Genomic DNA, 19,556 nt, shown 5'->3' with positions numbered 1-19,556 from the left:
GAATAGACGAGACGAGTCCAGCAGAATGAAGTGTGATCGGACGAGGTGGCAATAAGCAGAGGGTTGTTGTGTGACACCCTCCGTGTGGCCATTTGGGGTGTGAAAGTAAAAAGTAGAAAACTTTGGCCAAACCTGCTGAATTGAATGTGACGATCAAGGGATTGGGCTTGGCGGTTCAGTAGGATAGAAGCCTAAATGCATTACAGGTATTCAGTTAAGTGTTGTGCCAATCGAGTAGAGTAATTGAGATCAGTTATGCAAGAGAACGAAGGAGTTGAAGGAGATGTAGCTTTTGTGTGACAACCTCAGGGCCGATTATTGTAAAAGGAAAATGGAAGTAGCCGAAATGATTATGTTGAGCAAAATTCGAATAGCGGAATGCCTAAAATAAGAGCGGTTGTGATATTAAAAAAGACACGTGTGAAAAACGTAGAGAGAGGAATTAATTGGATGACACCGCTTGTATGATGAAATAAGGCGAGTATTATACATCTGCGGGTACTTTTCATCTCCAAGTTGGATGAGATATAACACTGTAAAAAATAATTTATATAAATTGCGTTTTAGAAAGATTCTAGAACAGGTTGAGAGAAAACAATAAAGTAGTTAAGGATGATAGTGAATATGAATGAAGAAAAAGATAGAAGATCATCCAAAAGTAAAAGATGATGAAAATTTGTATGACTAATGAATTTTGGGGTATTTGTTTTCAGTTCACTCATTCTAAATAACTAGGCATAAGAATGAGTTTAATTGAAAGTAAACCCTTATTTGAGCACTGTGATTGGTCCAACACACGTTTTATGGGACCAACAAAATGTTGTGCAGCTAAGCAAATTTTATAATTTGCTTAGTCTTATGGCTAAATCCTGATTGAATAATGTATCGGCTAAAACCGGCAAAAAAATATTTGTTAACAACTCGGTATATATATCAGTTTTACAAGGACAGGTACTCGTTAACAATAGAAAAACAAAGTATACAAAACGACTTTATTGTATACAAAGTATTTGTTAATGGGGAAAAAATTCACAATTGTTATTTTGTTCACGAACGACCTTTTTTGCACTTGAAAATTTTTCATTTATTTTTTTTTTAGTGCGACTTGAGCTGAACTCATTTCATACTGTTGCAAAAGTCCTTGACGCAGTATAAAAAAAATTATTGATTTATCGTTATTACAGTGAGTATAACCGCACTTTCTTCTTAAGTTTAATAATTTCATCACATGTACAGGCCGTTGCTAAATAGCAGCTTTGGCGACTTTTGCTAACGTCTCTCGAGTCACGTGCCATATACATGCGCCTAACCGTTGGACAGCGAAAAATCCTATTTTTAAGTTTTTTATTAAAATAATGTAATTTTTTACGAGGGCCCTCGTGTTAGTAAAAAAAGGGGGTTGCTACTCTTCGCAGAGTTTTTAATTTAACGTGTACGCCTGAATCGACGATTCTAATTGAATTTTGGATTATCGAGAGAGTGAATAACCCATTCTCGATAGAAATTCGTACGACCATGCCAGAAACCGGCACTGAATCATCTGAAAAACATTTGGCACCAAAGTCCCACACGAGAAAATGTAATGCGTCGTGTGATCGTTGGCTGGCACCAAAGGGAAATAACCGTTCATTGACAAAACATAAAAATAATAATAATAATAAAAATGGTGTACCTAATAGTATTTTATAAGCGTTAGTATTTAGCCCGCATTCTGAGCTGAGATAACAGCTCCATACTTTATTAGGCCATGTTTTCAAAAAATATTCACCCCTTATTCAAGAAAAAAAAACCCAAAACTGACACATTTTTCAATCATAAAATAACAGCGCGTTATATTTTTTTTCAAAAATTGTCAAATCAGTTCCAAATTTGTATGGAATATTCCCGAGATAAAGTAATATCGATAAACGTTAGCAAAACAAAAAATTACCATCAACCCTTTCGCCCTTAAGGTTTTTTTTTTCATATTTATTTTGCATTTTTAGTTGTAGTTTTAAGTCTGAAAATTAGGCTAAAAGTAGATCTAGAGTTGGGCTATGACAAGCTGCGGTCTGCTATTATTAAAGAATACCCCCAATAAAAGAGTCAACCTAACCTAACCTATCAGGTACGATTTGTGATGTATAGAGTTGCTACGTGAAAAATCGGTTCAGCGGCTTAAAAGACATCTTGGACGCAGACACGGAAAACATTTATTTTTTATTTTTAAAAAAACACATCATTGTAAAAACAATACATTCTCAGTTACGCATCGAAGCTAAAATATAACACGCAAGATTAGAAGACCCACTCGGTCTTCCCACGGGTTTACTCAAATCGAAAAACGGTCTCCGACAAAATACTATGAGTCAAATGTAAAAATATCAAACTGTCGGAATCGGGCTAATTCTAGAACAGTTTACAATATGGATATTACGCTAGATGTACACACTCATTAGTCGTTTGAATTTCTTCCACGCCCGTTTTGTAGTGTTGAAAGACACCATTTGTTAAAGTGCGAAAAAAACTGTCCAAAAGTCCGATTAGTTAAGGAAATGTCTCGGTCGCGTCTCAGGCCAAATATAGACGGAAAGAATTCCTTCTCTAAATCAGGAATAATGTAAATTTTCTTAAACTTTACATAATTGTATTTAAACCCCTTCAACTCATTAGGTTGGCGAAAAATCAGGTTGAATAGGTTCGTATCGTAAATGAATTAAGGGTAAAACAAAACTTTTTAATCATATTTGTATCTTCATCCAACCGTTTATCTGTCCCATGCTTTTACTGTAAACCCTTTTAAGCCTCCACCTGATAATCACACTGAGGAAGAACAAGTATTATGAATTACCTTCATCTGGGTAGGTTAAAATAAACCAAACCTAAACTAATTTTTAAAAAATGTTAATGTAGTTTTTTATATGCGCAAAACTGACAAACGCTTCTAAAATGTAATGAATATGTGCCTAGTTATCATCTCATATCTTGTATTTATCTCTTACACTTTTTTTTATCTTGGATATGTTTTACTCGATTTTGTTCGCCTTCCTCCGATTTTCTTCCTCTCCTTCACTGTTTTTATAATAATTTTCTTTCTTGATTGTTATTTATAAAACATTTTTCTCAACAGTTAATGTCTGCAACATTATTTGAACTAATCACAATAATTATCGTACAACGACCGGAACGTTTTTTACGATTTCCATAATCACACAAATAATTTAATTTTGTCAGTTTCTCGAAACTCTCCGAAGTGGTTTCTCAAGCACCGTTGTTGTAAAGAGTGTCAAGCGAGTAGTGAAATTATTATAATATTCCAAACTTTCTTTGCCTTACACTTACGCTTTGATATCTTCCCGAGAATTCCCAAGACCCGGTTTTTCACTATTGCCCAATATCTGCCAATTCAATGAAATCTTAATGGTATCCACTCGAAGGGGACTAAAGTTGGAAAAAAAAAATGTTTTTTCCCTTTATCCGGAACTTCTGGTCCGATAAAAATACAGGCATACCTAATAAAAATGTAATACGATTCGACCAACTGAATATTACTTTACCACCGCGTCCAAAGTTATTCGAAATCAGCGACTTATTTGACCTGATCAAGCATGAATTTAACACGTTATTTGCATACTAACATTATATATTTGACTCCGATCGATCGTCGTGTCACGTTTGATAGTTTTAGCGCAGTCAAAGCCGTCTTTCTTTTTAACACGGATATGTCACTAGAGCCTAGAGGTCAATCTGTCTTATTTATTATAAGCTAATTGTTAAAATTTAAATGTTATAAAATTGTTTGAAAACAATTTCTGTGCCCAGGAACCTGGTTTTATTAGAAGTGGGTAGAGGATCGAGGACCGTAGTAAAGTATTCACGATTCTCATGTTTCCTCTTTCAATTTGTTTTTGCACAGCAAACCCTAAAATCATTATTACACCTTCTAAATGTCTAGCTCGAAATCATAAATTTCTTTTCGGTAAGGAGTAAATACGTAGTAAGGAAGTCTACTAGTTAAATTCGGGCAGGTTCTCCGGACTTTTGCGCACAATTGCCATCTTTGTCGGACGAAGGTCGAGCCTCAAGAACCGGCGTGGTCCAGAAATAGATCATCGCCAACACCAGCAGACGGGATAGGCCCCGCGGACAGGCGCCACATCATTATCATAGGACCATAATGATATCGTCGCGTCGGTTTTATATTGGGATATCATCGGACTTAGGCGGGGGTTGTCGAGTTTGCCGTTGACGATTTTATCGTCTCGGAGGCGGCGAAAATATGAAAAAAAAAATACACTGCTGCCATCTCATTAATCAGAAAATGCAAACTCACATTATTACGTCGGATGAGACGAAATTTGCCGTTTCAGAACGAGTGGAAGAAGATGTCGGAAAACGTGCAGTCCACGTGTTGTACTGCAAAGATACGTCGGAGAAAAACCAACAAAAATTCGGAAAATCACTGACCTACAAACACATTACCGAGACTTGATGAATAAAAAAAAAACATGTCTATTTTATGATAAATTTAAACTTGGAAGTGTGTGCTGGAAAAACAACCGAAATACGCACTCGTTTATTTCTCAAATTAAGTGTTGCTAATTTCAGTGTCCATATTTAACTCTTACCGTATACTTAAACGTATTATGAATAATAATTAATATGCATTCTATGTACCGGATGATTCATTTAACACTAGTTTACTCTTAAGATAATTGCAATTTTGTTGTGTTTCTTTTTGAAAACATTTCCATTTATATTATAGTACAGTATTAGACAATATTAATTTTTTTTTTATCTTTTTCAGTATTTATTCTAATAAATACTGAAAGCTCTAGCTTTATCAACTTTTGAAACTTAAATGGTAACATAATATTATGTTTATTTGAATGTTTTAATTAAGAACAATTTACTGAAAATTTTAACTAGTCGAGAGGTGGAATGTGATTGAGAAATTAGTGCAGATAAAAATTACTCTTCACCCTTCCTTCCGTCCTAAAATATCAACTTTGATAGGTAACTTTAAACATATTTATTCAAAACTAGTTCTTGGTCAATTAAAATGTACAACAAATTATTCTTAATTTAAAAAGTTAATAAAATATAGACGTTACCATTTAAGTTTCTGATAACACTCTAGAAAATATTAAAATTTAAATATTGTGTAATATTGTAATGCGCGCAAACAAAAACGTTTTTAAAAATAAATGTAAATATGAAAAAAATCCGATAATTAAACATGTGAAACAAATTTTTTAATTAGGATTCTTTAAAATGCAATTAAATGTTTTAGTTTGTTCAGCTGTTTTACGGACCAATCAGCAAAAACGTTCAACTACATAAACTTCCAGACCTTAATAATTATAATACAACAAATCAGCAAAAACGTTTAATTACATAAACTTCCAAACCCTAATTATAATACAACACAATACATTGTGATAGTGTTATTAAACTGTTAGTTATACAATGTAGTTATTTAACAATTATTATTTTCATCGCGAAAAATACAAATACAATACAATACGTACACCACTTGAGTGAAATTTAGTAAATAAATCAAATAAATATAAAATATAAATATATATATATATTTATAAAACTATCAAACGTGATAACGATCAATGTGCGAGTTCTAAACACACAAAATAATTATGTTAATCGACACCACAAAACGCTTAAGCCAAAAAACTATGCGATATTTCAGTTGGTATGGTGGTATATAAATAGTAAATCCTGGGGGAAAATAACCAAAAAATTACTGAAGTATGAAATAATTCTTTCCCTTTCAACAGAATAAATCATAAAACAAAATCAAATGTTATAATGTTATGTATTATATTAGTGTCCAGCCGGCTGTGCGTGTACAACAGTTTCTCGTTCAACAAGGCTTTTGTTTGGAATTTATGTTATAATTATATTAATAATATATTATTATACACGTTATAATATCAGTATTTTAACGTTTTTGACAATGTGCATGGTTAGAAGATTATAAAATGATGGATTAAGTACATAAAACAGAGTAGCCAAATTATTAAAGAACATATTTTTTTTCGTGGAAGGTGCATTGCACTCGGTCAAATGAAAACCGCATTTCTTATGATTTTTTTTTTTAATTAAAAAAATTATAATCTCCGAGCAGATACAACACGGCTTGTACGAAATTCGTTAATGCATTCAACGTGTCTAAATAGGATTAAAATAAGTGGCTTTTTATTTAGGTGTAAAACATAGGCAACATTTGTCAAAAATGTATCCACTAGGCATTTTTAATATGCCGACTTATTCAAAGCCAAATTACTACTAATTAAGTTTCGTTTTATTTTTTTAAAATATGTTTTTCCATATCTTATGAAGAAGTATGCATCTTAGTAAGTCGATAAAAAATTACTTGACTAGCAGAATTGATCCATTTCAGATTAACGCCCGTAACTATTTTTTTTTTTACTTTTGAGTCCAAAAAGGGACCGCCGGGCGTTAATAGGTTAAAACATTTCAGATTGATTTTTAATTGGTAAGCTAAAAGACCACGTTTTTAAATGTTTTGTTCATTTTTATGTTTTTACTAAGAAAAATTAGCTATCAATACTATGAAAAACTTTTAAATATCAAAAGGTTTAGGGTTTATAAACAAAACAATTACCTCTTAGCCAGCGTAGAGTATATGAAGTATATAAGGCAGTTATGCCTACCAATAACAACAGTATTTATTAATGATTAATAGAACAACAAACATTATTTAAAAATAAAGTTTAAAAAAAAACATCTTCTGTACTTCGCTGTCTTCTTGTACTGTTTTTTATATTTTTATTACACTCCTGGATCTTATGTACATAAACAGATATTACAAATTTTACTATCCAGGAGATTTATTAAGACTGTTAAAACGCTTCTTGAGTTTTACATAAATTAAATTATTAAAAAATAGCACGTGACATTATTTAAACATTTATATTATGTATACTATATATATCAAGTATGATACTTCTGAGCTCCATTAAAAAAAAAACGTTCCATAAAAATTTGTTCAAGGGTGATAATTGTGTTAACAATCTTGTAAATGCATTACGTTTTGGCTACCGAGTGAAATGGGAGAAATAAAAAGCCAGACCATTGTGGTGGGGGCATAGTGGAGTGAGGGAGGTCACAGGTCTACAGGAATTATTTTAATTAAAAGTGATAAAACGCTTCGGTGCAAATCTGTGTATGATAGTAGCACAAATATCGATAAAAGCATATGCCTAAAATTATAAATGTAATTTTATGGTGATTACTACAATCGTTGATCGTTTGTCTATCTAACGAGGTAGTCGTTTTTACCTTCTATACTGTAATCAAAATATAATTTGGAAATATTTTTCAGATACCTATTTGATGATTGTATTTTGATTCAACAAGTTGTGTTATGTTTCAAATGAAATTAATAGGTGAAATAAATTATTTATGTTCACCAACTGAATACAGAAGTAATTATGAAAGTCTACGAAGATCCATCCCCAATCGCTTAGGATTTTCAAATTAACCAAACGACGCGTGACTTATACGATTTGACGTGGGGAGACGTTCAAATGTATTTTACTCAGATTTAAACGACGGCTCCGTTAGGTAGACGGTCAAGAGGTCTTGAGGTTTTTCAGAGTAGACCCTGACAGTAGGTCTACTCTAAAAAAGAACCATAATAAAAATGTATTGACAATATATGATTTCATTAATTATTGGCAAATAGCTCGAATGAGAAATTATCCATAGACTGAAAATAAATGCTGAAAGAAGATTTAGAAAATTAAGTACACCTTAAATATAAATTTTATTTTAAGACATATTTTTTTATGGGCGTATTTCCATTGGTTCGAAGACCTGTTATATTTTGTAGACAGGATTACTTAGTAGACTTTTTAACAATATAAGTAGGTACATTCTGCTGTAGGCCAAGGTAAGATGGACATTATTATGCACAAACACTGCTTGTTTTGTGGAGAGGACTTTAAAATGATAATGTTTATGTACGAAAGAGAAAAAATACAGATCTAATGTTCAGAAAACGTAGGCGAAAGATACTAATAAAGCCAAAAACCAACACTACACAATTTTTATGCAAAAATAATTAAAAATTTATTCGAGGTATTCTTCAGATATTGTTTTACGGATTTTTATTCAAAAACATAATAAGAGTTTTTCTTTATTTTGGGCAAATTGTTAAACATTTTATTAATAATAACCCGAAAGTAAAAGGTGTAAGGAAAGACAATCATGTACAATCACGTTTTTTAAGTGACAAAAAGTGTTACGATGAGGTAAAACAGTTTTTCAAAGTGACTTGAAATTAAAATTAAAACATGTAACACTTAATTAGTAATATTCTATCTAAGCATTCATTTTCACTGTTTTGGTATCGACTAATGACATATCAATGTCTTTGGAACTAAATGAGTAGCTTGTCTGGCTACATCTATATATACGTAAATACGATCCAACATATTGTAATCAAAACATAATATAAAATGATTTTTTATCTAACTTTAATGGGTAGACCGATTGTTAATGTACCGGAAGAGAACTACAAACGCATTATTTTTTTTTTCGAGTAAATATTGACCAAGTTTTAGGCCACGACCTTCAAATTTTACACACAACCGCTTTCTTTGCCAATAACACATTTGGGATTTCTGATTTAATTATTCAAACTATATGATATGTATATTATGACATTATTTGTTTGTTTGCGTTCGAACTCTTTATTAATATCTGCTAATGTATTCAATGCCACGCGAGCTAATGATTTATATTCATTTCATTAAGTAAAAAAATTAAAAATTAACAGCTGTTACAACATATCAGTTAACATCTCGCGTTAACTTAATTTGAAAAACTTGATGAAAAGTCTTTTATTCAAATATTGTATGTTTAGAAAATCGTTCTTACGTTAATTTTATAACTAAAAAAAATTGGTTTGCAATTAAATTAATTTTAACTAATAAAATACCTAGTGGAGAAAGAATAGAAAATTAATTTAACTTGGCTGTCGATGACTGTTTCAATTGGTAACACGACTTTGTCACTGGGGTTTTAACTTGAAGTAAGTATATTTTAAATGTTTTTGTATAAAATAAAGTGTAACATTTGTTTTGCGTCAACGAGATTGCACCCCCGTTAAAGAAGTTAATGGAAATAACATTTACTTATTTATTTTTTAATATGAAATGTAAGTAGACACTATTTTATCATTAAAAGATTAACACCCGTCTGTGCTCAAAATGTAAGAAAAATATATTGGAGTGTAAGTTTGGTTTGTTTTTTTTACAAACATAATCATTTCGTTTGATTAATGGAAACGTTTAAGTCACGGTTAAAAAATTAAGTACACTGACTTGATAAATTGTTGAGAAAAATAAGTTGAATATTTTTGTTTAAATATTTTATAGACGCCTTCTTTGTTAGTAAAAAAAAAAAAAAACTATACAGTGTCGCTAAAAACTAATTTATTAAATATTACTACCGTATAAAACCATAGTAAAACTTATTGTGAAAAACATAAGAACTTTTTTAATTGTTTACCCTAGTTTGCTGGTAATTAATTTAATTATTGTTGGGATATTGTGTTTCACATTTTGGTGCCATTAACCCCAGATCAGAACAACGTACGTAACACAATATACAATATAGCAACTTTGTGTATCGCAACACGTTCCTTCGTGCATTTTGTTTGTCCGACAAAACTTTATGAAAATTTCATTATTAGATCAAAATATTATCGAACATGGTTTGAGTTGTAGCGTGAACTGATAATAATAAAAAACGCAAAGACAACAATTTAGGTTCAATTACAAGTACTTACATTTACTAAGGTTTGCAACGATTCGACGTAGGAACGTTCCGTGTCGTAAAGCTCGACCACCACATGCGTTCTCGTGTCCTGAAATCAAAATTTAAATTAAAAATATAATTTTTTTGTAAATACAATAAAACAGTTGAAAAAAACAGTACAAAAGTGAGTGCATTTTATGAGGGCAAAACTGCAGACTGTCGAGTGTAAACGATTCGGTTATCATTAAAACGAAGAAATCGATTACACAACACTAAATTATTTTTTTATAAAGTAATTAGTAATTAGTAATCATGATTGCTTTAGTAATCAGTACATTTTAATTGCAGCATTGTAATTATTCAACGACACATAGGATAATCCAAATTATAACATAACAGAAATATTGACCATTTTATATAAATTTTAGTGAGAAATTAAATGTTTATTTTACTTTTCTATTATCTACTTGGAATAATATTTGATTGATATTATAATATCAATTATACTATCAATAAATAATATTATTTATTTTTTTATTTTTAGCTTTTATTTAAAAATACGACGGCAAATAATCTTGTTGTAAGATAATAATTACTCGACGCCAGAGCTACCACTATGTTATTATTAGTTAAAAAGAACTACCATTTTTTAAATTCGAATAAGTCATTTTAACATCATATTATACATTTTCTAATAAACTTTTAACGAAGTTAATTTTTAGCTTCGACGAGGATCAGAGAGGCTATTTTTAAATTTACTTTGCCGAGGTTTGTGTAATTACAATCGGGATTACAAATTTGTAATTGGTAATAGAAAATCATAATCATGACAGTTTTTAATTATATATATATATATATATATATATTATTAAACGATTGCTGTTAAGACCTTTTTTCTTTTTTTCTCGAAGCGTGTACGAAGAACAAAAATTTAATTTACTTTAGCGACGGATAATGATATATTTTTCTTAATATCCTGGTCGCTTAAATGTATTTCTTGGCTTTGTTCCTGGCAAATGGCTTACGTCTGGTGGCGAAAATGACGTCCGTAATAATCATATTGTCGTCACGTATATTCACTCGGTCGGTCCATTTACACCCCGGCCATAGGTAAAATAAAACGTATCTAAAATAAAATAAAGCTCACTGCTGTGTACCTACTCCAAGCACTGACTGACGCTGTTGTCACACTACATATACAATGGCAACGCAATTTATTGAGACTTTCGGTTCGCAGAAAAACAAGCCATTACACGATAATTATATTATATTATACATCATAGTGTGTGTGTGTGTGTGTGTGGAAATAATCCAGAAAAGTCTCCGAGGGCAGCCCGAGGTGTACGAATTGGCGAGGGAGGGCGCAACAAGGTTTGTCTTACCTAGTATTTTCAAAAAATCAAAGTTTGGCTGGTTAACACGGAATTTAAATAATGTATAAATCAACTAGGTTACATTTTTCTTTTTCATATGTTTGACTTTTGAAATGTGAATTTTGTCAAAGTTAAGGAACATTTTTTTTGGAACAAGAACTAAAATCCATTATTTTTCGTTAAAATCTAGCTTCGGATTTTCTCTAACACGTCTAAAATGAATTTAGAAAATAATTAAAATTATAGATTTTTAATACCTTATCATGATTTTCTTGTTGGATTTCAGAACATGTTCAAAAATTACTATAGAATACATTATAATCATTTTAAATAATCAATGGTGTTCTAGTGCTGATCTATTTGGTCAATTGCCCAACACTGCCTAAAGGCAAGTCGAACAGCTCAGCTGATGTGTACACTTGCTATTAATTTAACAACTACCGAATATGTTCACGGCCATGAAAAAAAAAATGTACAGTCTGTACAACAATAATATTGTCATTGTTATTGCTGTTATTATTATTACATTACATTATTATGGCATGGCGGAGACAAAAACCTCAAGGCATTTCTCTGATCCCTGCAAATATGATCTTTCCTTGTGTTATAGCTGTTACATTTCAAAGTGTCTAATAACACTCAGACAATATTACAAAAGGGAAAAATCTAACATCTCTAGTTACTATATAATGTCCTATGTATAAACTGTTATACTATCTTCAATCTTTTAACGGTAATCAATTGGAAATCTCTACTCAAAATATCAATTGTCGATTAAATTATTCACGGTAAAATATCTTTAAATATTATGTGAGTAATTATTCTTTAATTATTGTTAATGTAAAATAACATATACCTATACCTAATAAGTAATGCGTAAGTTAATAATTAAATAAGGAACTAAATAATTACTCATAAAGGTAATATTTACTATATGTTTAATCACGAATAACTTACTAATAATTGAAAATTAATTTTAAAATCACAATGACTAAAATGTCGGGGTTGATAAAAAAAACCTGTTTAAACGTTACTCTATTAACCATAATACATTTTACCCAACTCTGCTTAAAATATTTAGTTATACTTATCAATTACAATATTTTTTGTGCGATTTTTGTTTTAACTTTTTAATAAAATATTTTTAAAACCTTTTTTTCTACTGTTACAAAATTAAATAATATTAAAAACGATAAATTACAAAATATTAAAAGTTTAAAAAATGTTTGAAGTGTATTTTTATGACAAACTTTGTTATACCTCTTTCAAACTAATATATACTTTTAATTGTAAGTTTTGTTTTCAAATATTAAAACAAAATTTGTAGCAAAGTGCTTGTGTACCTAACTCAAACTCACTTTTTAGAAAACTCCTTTACATAACTCCTTATGATCAAGTTTTAAAGTAAATAGATGTATGTACATACTTAATTGACTTATTTCTTTTACATTAAGGTAAAATGTTATGGGAACAACACTCATTTTGGTAACGAGAGAAATAGTTTGAAGTTTTACACAGAAAAATTAATTTTAATAATTTTGTGTCGTAATGAATAACATAATATAATTTTTAACACAAATAGCATAAATAAACTATATATAAGTAAAATTAACGAATAAAAGCTCGCCTACACAAATTCTGATAGGTATTTACTTTGAACGAATTATAAAATGCTAATTAACACGATCAACCCACATGACTCTAACTTATACAGGCATAGCAATACAAATGTATTTGAACAAAATAATTCTTGGAAAATTTCTGAATTTATAATAATTAGGAAATATCATTGAAATATTTATGTTGTTGAAATGTTTGAAAACATCATTTAAGTATTTAAAAAATGTATAATAGCCGTGTAGCCATATTACAAATCTACCTTTTATCTGATTTTCAGACCTTAGTCCGAAAACTACAAATAAATAAGCGAAATAAAGGGAAAAGTTGATGATATTTTTTTGGTTCGTCAATGTTTACCGATAGTGTTTTATCATCTCTCATTTATTTCAGAGATGATATCATACCAGAGATGGCCAGACCTCAGGTTTATCAAACAAGGTTGTGTTCTAATCGGATTTCTTGCTTTTTTTATGTAAAAAAAATTGCTTTTTAACATCAAAAACTTTTAAAATTAAAAAAAAAATTTTTTTTATTTTTGTTTTCAAAAAAATGTTATAAGTATTTATAGTTTTTTTCTAATAAATTTAACTAGTTTTTTAATAGCTAAATGAAAAATCGGCTTTTTAGCCGCCATAGAAAAAATAGTAAGCTTCACATAATATTATTTAAAAAAAAATTGAAATCCGTCCAATATACGATCAGGTACGCGCCAGAAAATGTACCAGACTTGTACGGAAGTCATTTTTTATGAAACTTTCGCTTGAAACTCGGAGAAAAAAAACTTGGAAAGTGTTACAACTAGAAAAAGTTCTTATATTTTTTCACCTTAAATTTAGTCGGCATTTAAAAAACGGGTACAAGATCAATTTTTATAAAATATTGCCTATCCTTTGCCCCTTAATAAATAGCGGCTTACCGTCGAAGCGCCTCTCACGGCCGTCAACAGGTCTTGTGCGTCGTTCGCCGTCGCCTCGTCAACGCCGTTTGCAGACATCACTCACGCCGGACGGCCGGCTCTCGGCGGATTCCCGTCGCCGTGTCCCGAGGGTTCGCCGTCATCCCGGTGGACCTCCCGGCATACGGTGCACGCATAATAATAGGTACTGCTGTTTGTGTGTGTTTGTATCCCGGCCGGGTTTGTACGTGGCCGGCAGCCGAACGATTTGCGTCACGTTAAATGCACACGAGTTATGACGGGATTCTGACGGGCTATTATACATTATCGCGTATGCCGAGGGATTTATATACATATAAAATACACGTACAACGTCGCGACGTTCCACGCGTTACCATGGATACACGGCAGAAAGAATAGCCGGAAAATCACACTCAAGGACTCTCCTTTGCCTGCCCACCCTTAAACCGCCCTGCCCTACCCCCCCCCCCCTCTAAATCACCCCACAGCTACAGCCCCCTCCTCTCGACACTATCGTCTTAAACGTACACCGCGCTCGTCCACCAGTCCCGACCGACCGAACCAACCCGTTGTTGCACAGTCGGTCAGTACGGTCATTATACCTATGCGGTGGTCAGATATAAAATAAAGCAATTTTTAAATATTTACCGCTTACACTATTATCGAAAACCACATACGATGCCCACCGGCCATCGACCATCAAGACGGATAGAGTTGTGCGAATTCTTGTTCGAATAACGCAATTATTTTGAAAAATATTCTAATGAAAAATTATTTAAATAATTATGCTTTGTGAACTTGTTCTAGCGTAGTTTTGGATCTTGAGGTGTAACTGAAGTTGGGCTATAGCATAAACGCTTTTCTTAAACATTTGTAGTCAAACTTTTTTTTATTAAGGAAAATTGCCCTTTGACCGATAAATTGTTCACATATTGAACATTATTGTGCTTGTAATATTAGGGCGTTCTTTATTATAACTTTTTATAAATATTTAGGCCAACTAAATTTTTAGTTAAAGCAACTATACATTTATTAAAAAAACTAAATGTTTAGTTAGGTCAACTATTTTTATAGTTATTCCAGCTATACAATATGTATTGTGTCCCTATATCAACCATAATTTTAGTTGGACCAGCTATGTGTATTTTTTCCCTTGTTGGCTTAGATTATGTTTGACTTAGACTGTGCTTGGTTTATATACTTTATGTTGGTTTTTTTTAAAACAGTTTTTCTCTTAAACATTGTAGCGCGTCTCTTGAAAAGATTTATTAAGTAATACCCGTGTCTTACATTATTTTAATGCGGTGTTTATTCGCAGATTTTTTCAAGATATATGTATTTTTAAGCAGCCTCGCGACGTGTAAAAAGAAATATATTAATCGGCGTTACAAGATAATAGCAAGTAAATGGTCGTTATGAGTTTTTTTTTATATATTGTGGGTCGACAAACGTGTGATGTATTATGACTTGAGCATTCGTCATTCGTTTTTATAATTTCTCACAAGTCATCGTCGGAAATTTATACCGCACTCACGCAAAAAAAGCAAAAACGACTTGGGGCTATGCGATTACACTGGAAGTAGAACCTAGCACACCTCTTATTAAAGACTAATTATTATTTTTGGTGAATTAAAAAAAATGTATAATATAATAAGAGTATATATATTATTTTTCGCCAACAAAATCGCTCGACGTGTAAAAAATAATTTTCAAAAAAAAAATAAATCACCTCAGTTTCAAAGCCAAGACTTTTTCGGTGTTTTGTAAAACCACTTTTATAGTAATTACTCGACGTCCTCACATTTTCATTCCACGTCAGAAATCTAATTAAATTGGTGCCAAATATTATATTATACTAATATCTCGGGGTAAGTCGATTCGTCGGTTAAAGGGCTTCGCGTTCAAACAATATAAAATATAATATTCACTTGGGTGTACCCACTGTTTCCTTTTTGGTTTCAACTTCATAACCGGGGTAAAGGTAACTTTCGATAATGGGAAACCGTATATAAATATAATTATCCCGACAAACACTTCCTCCGAACAACAACCTTTTCAGTTACACGAGTTGAGTCGCATCAAAAACGTTTGATCTCAATTAAACTGAGTTTAAACAGAATTAATGTTGAAAGACTGCAAAATTTTTACATTAGTTGTGCCAAAAATTGTACACCGTTATGTTGTTTTCCATTTCGAGATAAAGCGTGACGTCCAAGCAAACTACGTCACTCATATATTGTGTATCTGTGTGTAATAACAACAAACTAATATTTTATCATATAATAAATAAAAGACACACACAAGTCGTGCGAAATAAATAATAATTCGTCGTAGTTAAACAGCCATTACGGTAACTATAATGTCATTGTTATTAGACTAGGAGCGACCTGAAATTTTCTTTTTATTATTTCAATTGACCCGAATTTATATGCAATCAACGAGTGTACGAACAAGGACGTTGTTCATTTTTCTTGTACAAATTCTATACCCGTTATGAATTATTAAGACTAGTGGTTACTGAATATTGACAATTGTGCGATAATATATAGTCTACAGTTAAATACTGTTGAGGTCTGAAAATTTGACCGACGATAGTGATCTAGTGGGATCCTATTTCTTGTACAGTCTCTTCGAAAATCTGTAATCAAACTTTAATTGAGCCCACTCCGCCCCCCCCCCAAAAAAATGAAAAAATACACGTGTTGAATCAACAATCAATAGGTATCTGAAAAATGCAATTCATTATATTGCTAATCGCGGTATTGCCCAATGGTAACGACGACAACGGATTATTAGGAAAGGCCGACGATCAACCCTTACAACCGCATCTTACACCCTTATAATGAAATTATGATTATATTCGGTAAATCATTTTTACACACTCATTTATGTAATACATAAATATGATAAATGTTTCAGTGATTTAATTTCTTTCAGTTATAATAATTCCCCAAGACCAGTGACCAAAAAATTAAGCTCTATTTTTTTCTTCAAAATCGTGTTGTACAATGTTCACTACAACAACATGTTTATAATATTATTCTTCTAACGATTTGTCGAATAATATATTGTACTCTACAATAATTATTTAAAGGTCAATGGCGTCGGGTGACTACCTACTTAAGCCCACGTGGCATAACACTGTGTGTGTGGTAATTAAATATTTATCTTTATTATTAATTTTATACAATATTAATTGTATGAACTGTGTTTTAGTGCGGGAGGGGAGGGGAAAGTATACGAATCGCTTATTCAAGATAAGGAATAAATAAAGAAAACCAAAATGTTAGAGAAACAAAAACTCTTTTATTTTTGCATTAGATACAGTTGGTATTTGTTGGTACTTCAGCCGACAGACTTATTTCCTTTTGAAAACGGGTTTGCTTTGCAAATAATATACAAATGCTTAAATCATTAATACTACCCATGTGAGTGATAGTAATTGGGAATCTTTTAGTAGTAACGAATACATTTTTTTAAATAAATACAATACGATAAAAAATAAATGGTGGTTTTTTTTTTAAATGTTATTTTAATCCCTTTCAATAATATTTTAAGTCAACTTTTGTTTGAGAACACTGTGTGACGATCGGTTCGTGGAGGAAACTTTTGATTTAATTGTTTACAACGAGCAATTAGCACACTGGCGTTACGACGTAATGTTTGCTTTGTGAATATATGTTATAATCTATATCTTCTCTTCGTCAAACGACGACCATGTTGCTTTGGCTCTCACACACACACACACCGAGGCTTGTCGGTGTTGCTATTTTTGATGCAATGCCTGGGGACGAGAAATGAAATGATCCGGCTGCGACCATCGAATAATCTCAGGCCGAGAGGATTCTGCGACAATATTTTATCAAAAAAAAAAAAAACCTTTTAAGAAATTGTTTTTTTTTATTAATTTTTTTTTCCATAGTGTGGGTTTTTTTAGATTAAAAAAAAAAAAGTCAGAACAAAATTAACAAAGTACCGCCAGCAATCGCGGTAATGAATCGTTTATTTATGACAAGTGATAAATAACAATTTTTTAGAAAATGACTTTTTTTAAAGAAAAATACAGTACATGTTCTGTAGCTTTGGACGGGTCGTTTACTTTTGAAAGGAGTCGAATTCGTATAATAGCCAAGTTTATAGAGCCATTCAAATGTTTAAAATATTTACGAAAAAATATTATACTCCTAAATTAATGTTTTTTTATATTTTTTGTAAAAATATATGTTAAAATTAAGTCTGGTCTACATTGGTAATGTAGTTTTGCCATACACTTTCCCAGCAGAGATTCGTTTATGTTAAGTGTCAAATTTGTTCAATCAGAACTTTCATTGTTGGTTGAAAAATACATTTTGTAGAATCGATTTTCTCAAATTTAAATAAATATAGTCCATATAAGAATTGAAGAATATTTTTTTAAGTAAAATTGTGCGTAAAAAACCATTACTTGTTCAATTTTTCGGAAGTTTTACTTTTATTGAACTAAACCCTTTTCGTAAATAACCGATTCGAAAACAATTACAACTATTTCCAAAAAAATTAACGTATCCGTCAAAAACATATTAAACATCGATAGGTAAAAATTCTATATGAATTACCTATTGTATTAGAAATCGTTGTTTTAGTTTTTTTTTTTTTGAGTGTTTTAAAAAATTCTACACCTTTGTCACAGGAACTACGTGAATCAAAATTCTATCAAACTTTCTGACCTTGCAACCAAAAGCTACATAATTTTTAAAATTTATAAATTGTTCAAGTGTGTTTTATCGACTTCTCAATGGGAAAGGAGAAGAATTTTATTTTCATTTTTTCACCCCACCGAGAACCTTTTTGGACGGGATTTCCGAACAATAGAAACCGGCTGGATTTTACAAGTTGAAAATCAGGGCATAAAACTTTGTTTACATAAGAACACGTTGATGGTAATAATAATAATTATAAAATACAACAACGGTTATTTTCCATTTTAAAACATCAACTCGACATGACATGGCTCTATCCTATTATGTTGCATAATAATATTGTGTATTTTACTACAACATTGAGAAGAAAGGCTATTTGTGTAGCGGACGAAAATAACTGAAATTGTCAGTTTAACGCGATCAATTTTAATAATGTAATATAATAATAATTATTTTAATGCAAATTACGTCACTCGTCGTTGGAGTATAGTATGGAAAGCGATTAATATCGGTCTACATGGCTCTAAATATAGAAGGGTTAAAAACCCAAGTTCGAACGTTCAAAATATTACATCCTACTATATTATAACGTCTAGGGAGTGTTTTTTTTTGTCTAGTCCGTCTTTTTATACCGAGAATTTTCCTAAAAAAAAAACACCATTTGTTTTATTGGAATATTTTCCCACAGTTATATTTATATCCTGATATCCGTGGAGGACTCGACCTAGAGTTTCAATATATATATATATAACGATAATAATTATTATTAAATTCGCCAATGAGGACACACTCCAGCTGACATACTTAAAAGCTAAAATAACTTAAAATTAGCGCATGTTAGTTGTCGACCTTAGCTGCTGTTGTTTTGCATAATATGTTTTTATTTATCTTTTTTTTTTTTCAAAGACACGCGTTTTCGAACCATCAAATAATAACGTTATAAGAATAACAAAACCAACGAGGCATATGAATAATATAATAATATTTGAGGAAATTTATATTTTATATTATTAAATAATAACGAATAATATGTTGTTTATTGAAACTCGGTCAGTCCTGAGCATCATCACTCACACCGTTAAAACATAATAATTGTTGAAGATTATAATATTTATAATAGTCATTTGTTTGAACTATTGATTTGAAAATAATCAATCTATCCCTTGAATATAGGCCTATTAT

General features: G+C 31.1%; 1 protein-coding gene across 1 annotated transcript in view; it reads right to left on the bottom strand.

Annotated features, from left to right (window-relative positions):
• The window catches only part of LOC126846370 (rho guanine nucleotide exchange factor 17), a 49,510-nt gene that overhangs the window by 14,515 nt on the left and 15,439 nt on the right, over window positions 1–19,556 (bottom strand). The window contains exon 4 of the mRNA XM_050585714.1: window positions 9,818–9,895. Within this exon, the coding sequence (XP_050441671.1) occupies window positions 9,818–9,895 (78 nt within the window). The remainder of the gene's footprint in view (window positions 1–9,817; window positions 9,896–19,556) is intronic.

Source organism: Adelges cooleyi, unplaced genomic scaffold, assembly GCF_023614345.1.
Source record: "Adelges cooleyi isolate 19-005CV unplaced genomic scaffold, UGA_ACOO_1.1 ACOO_flye_CR_arks_rails_tigmint_CR_PRNA_9, whole genome shotgun sequence".
NCBI classification, from domain to species: domain Eukaryota; kingdom Metazoa; phylum Arthropoda; class Insecta; order Hemiptera; family Adelgidae; genus Adelges; species Adelges cooleyi.
This window is presented reverse-complemented; position numbering and strand designations above follow the sequence as displayed.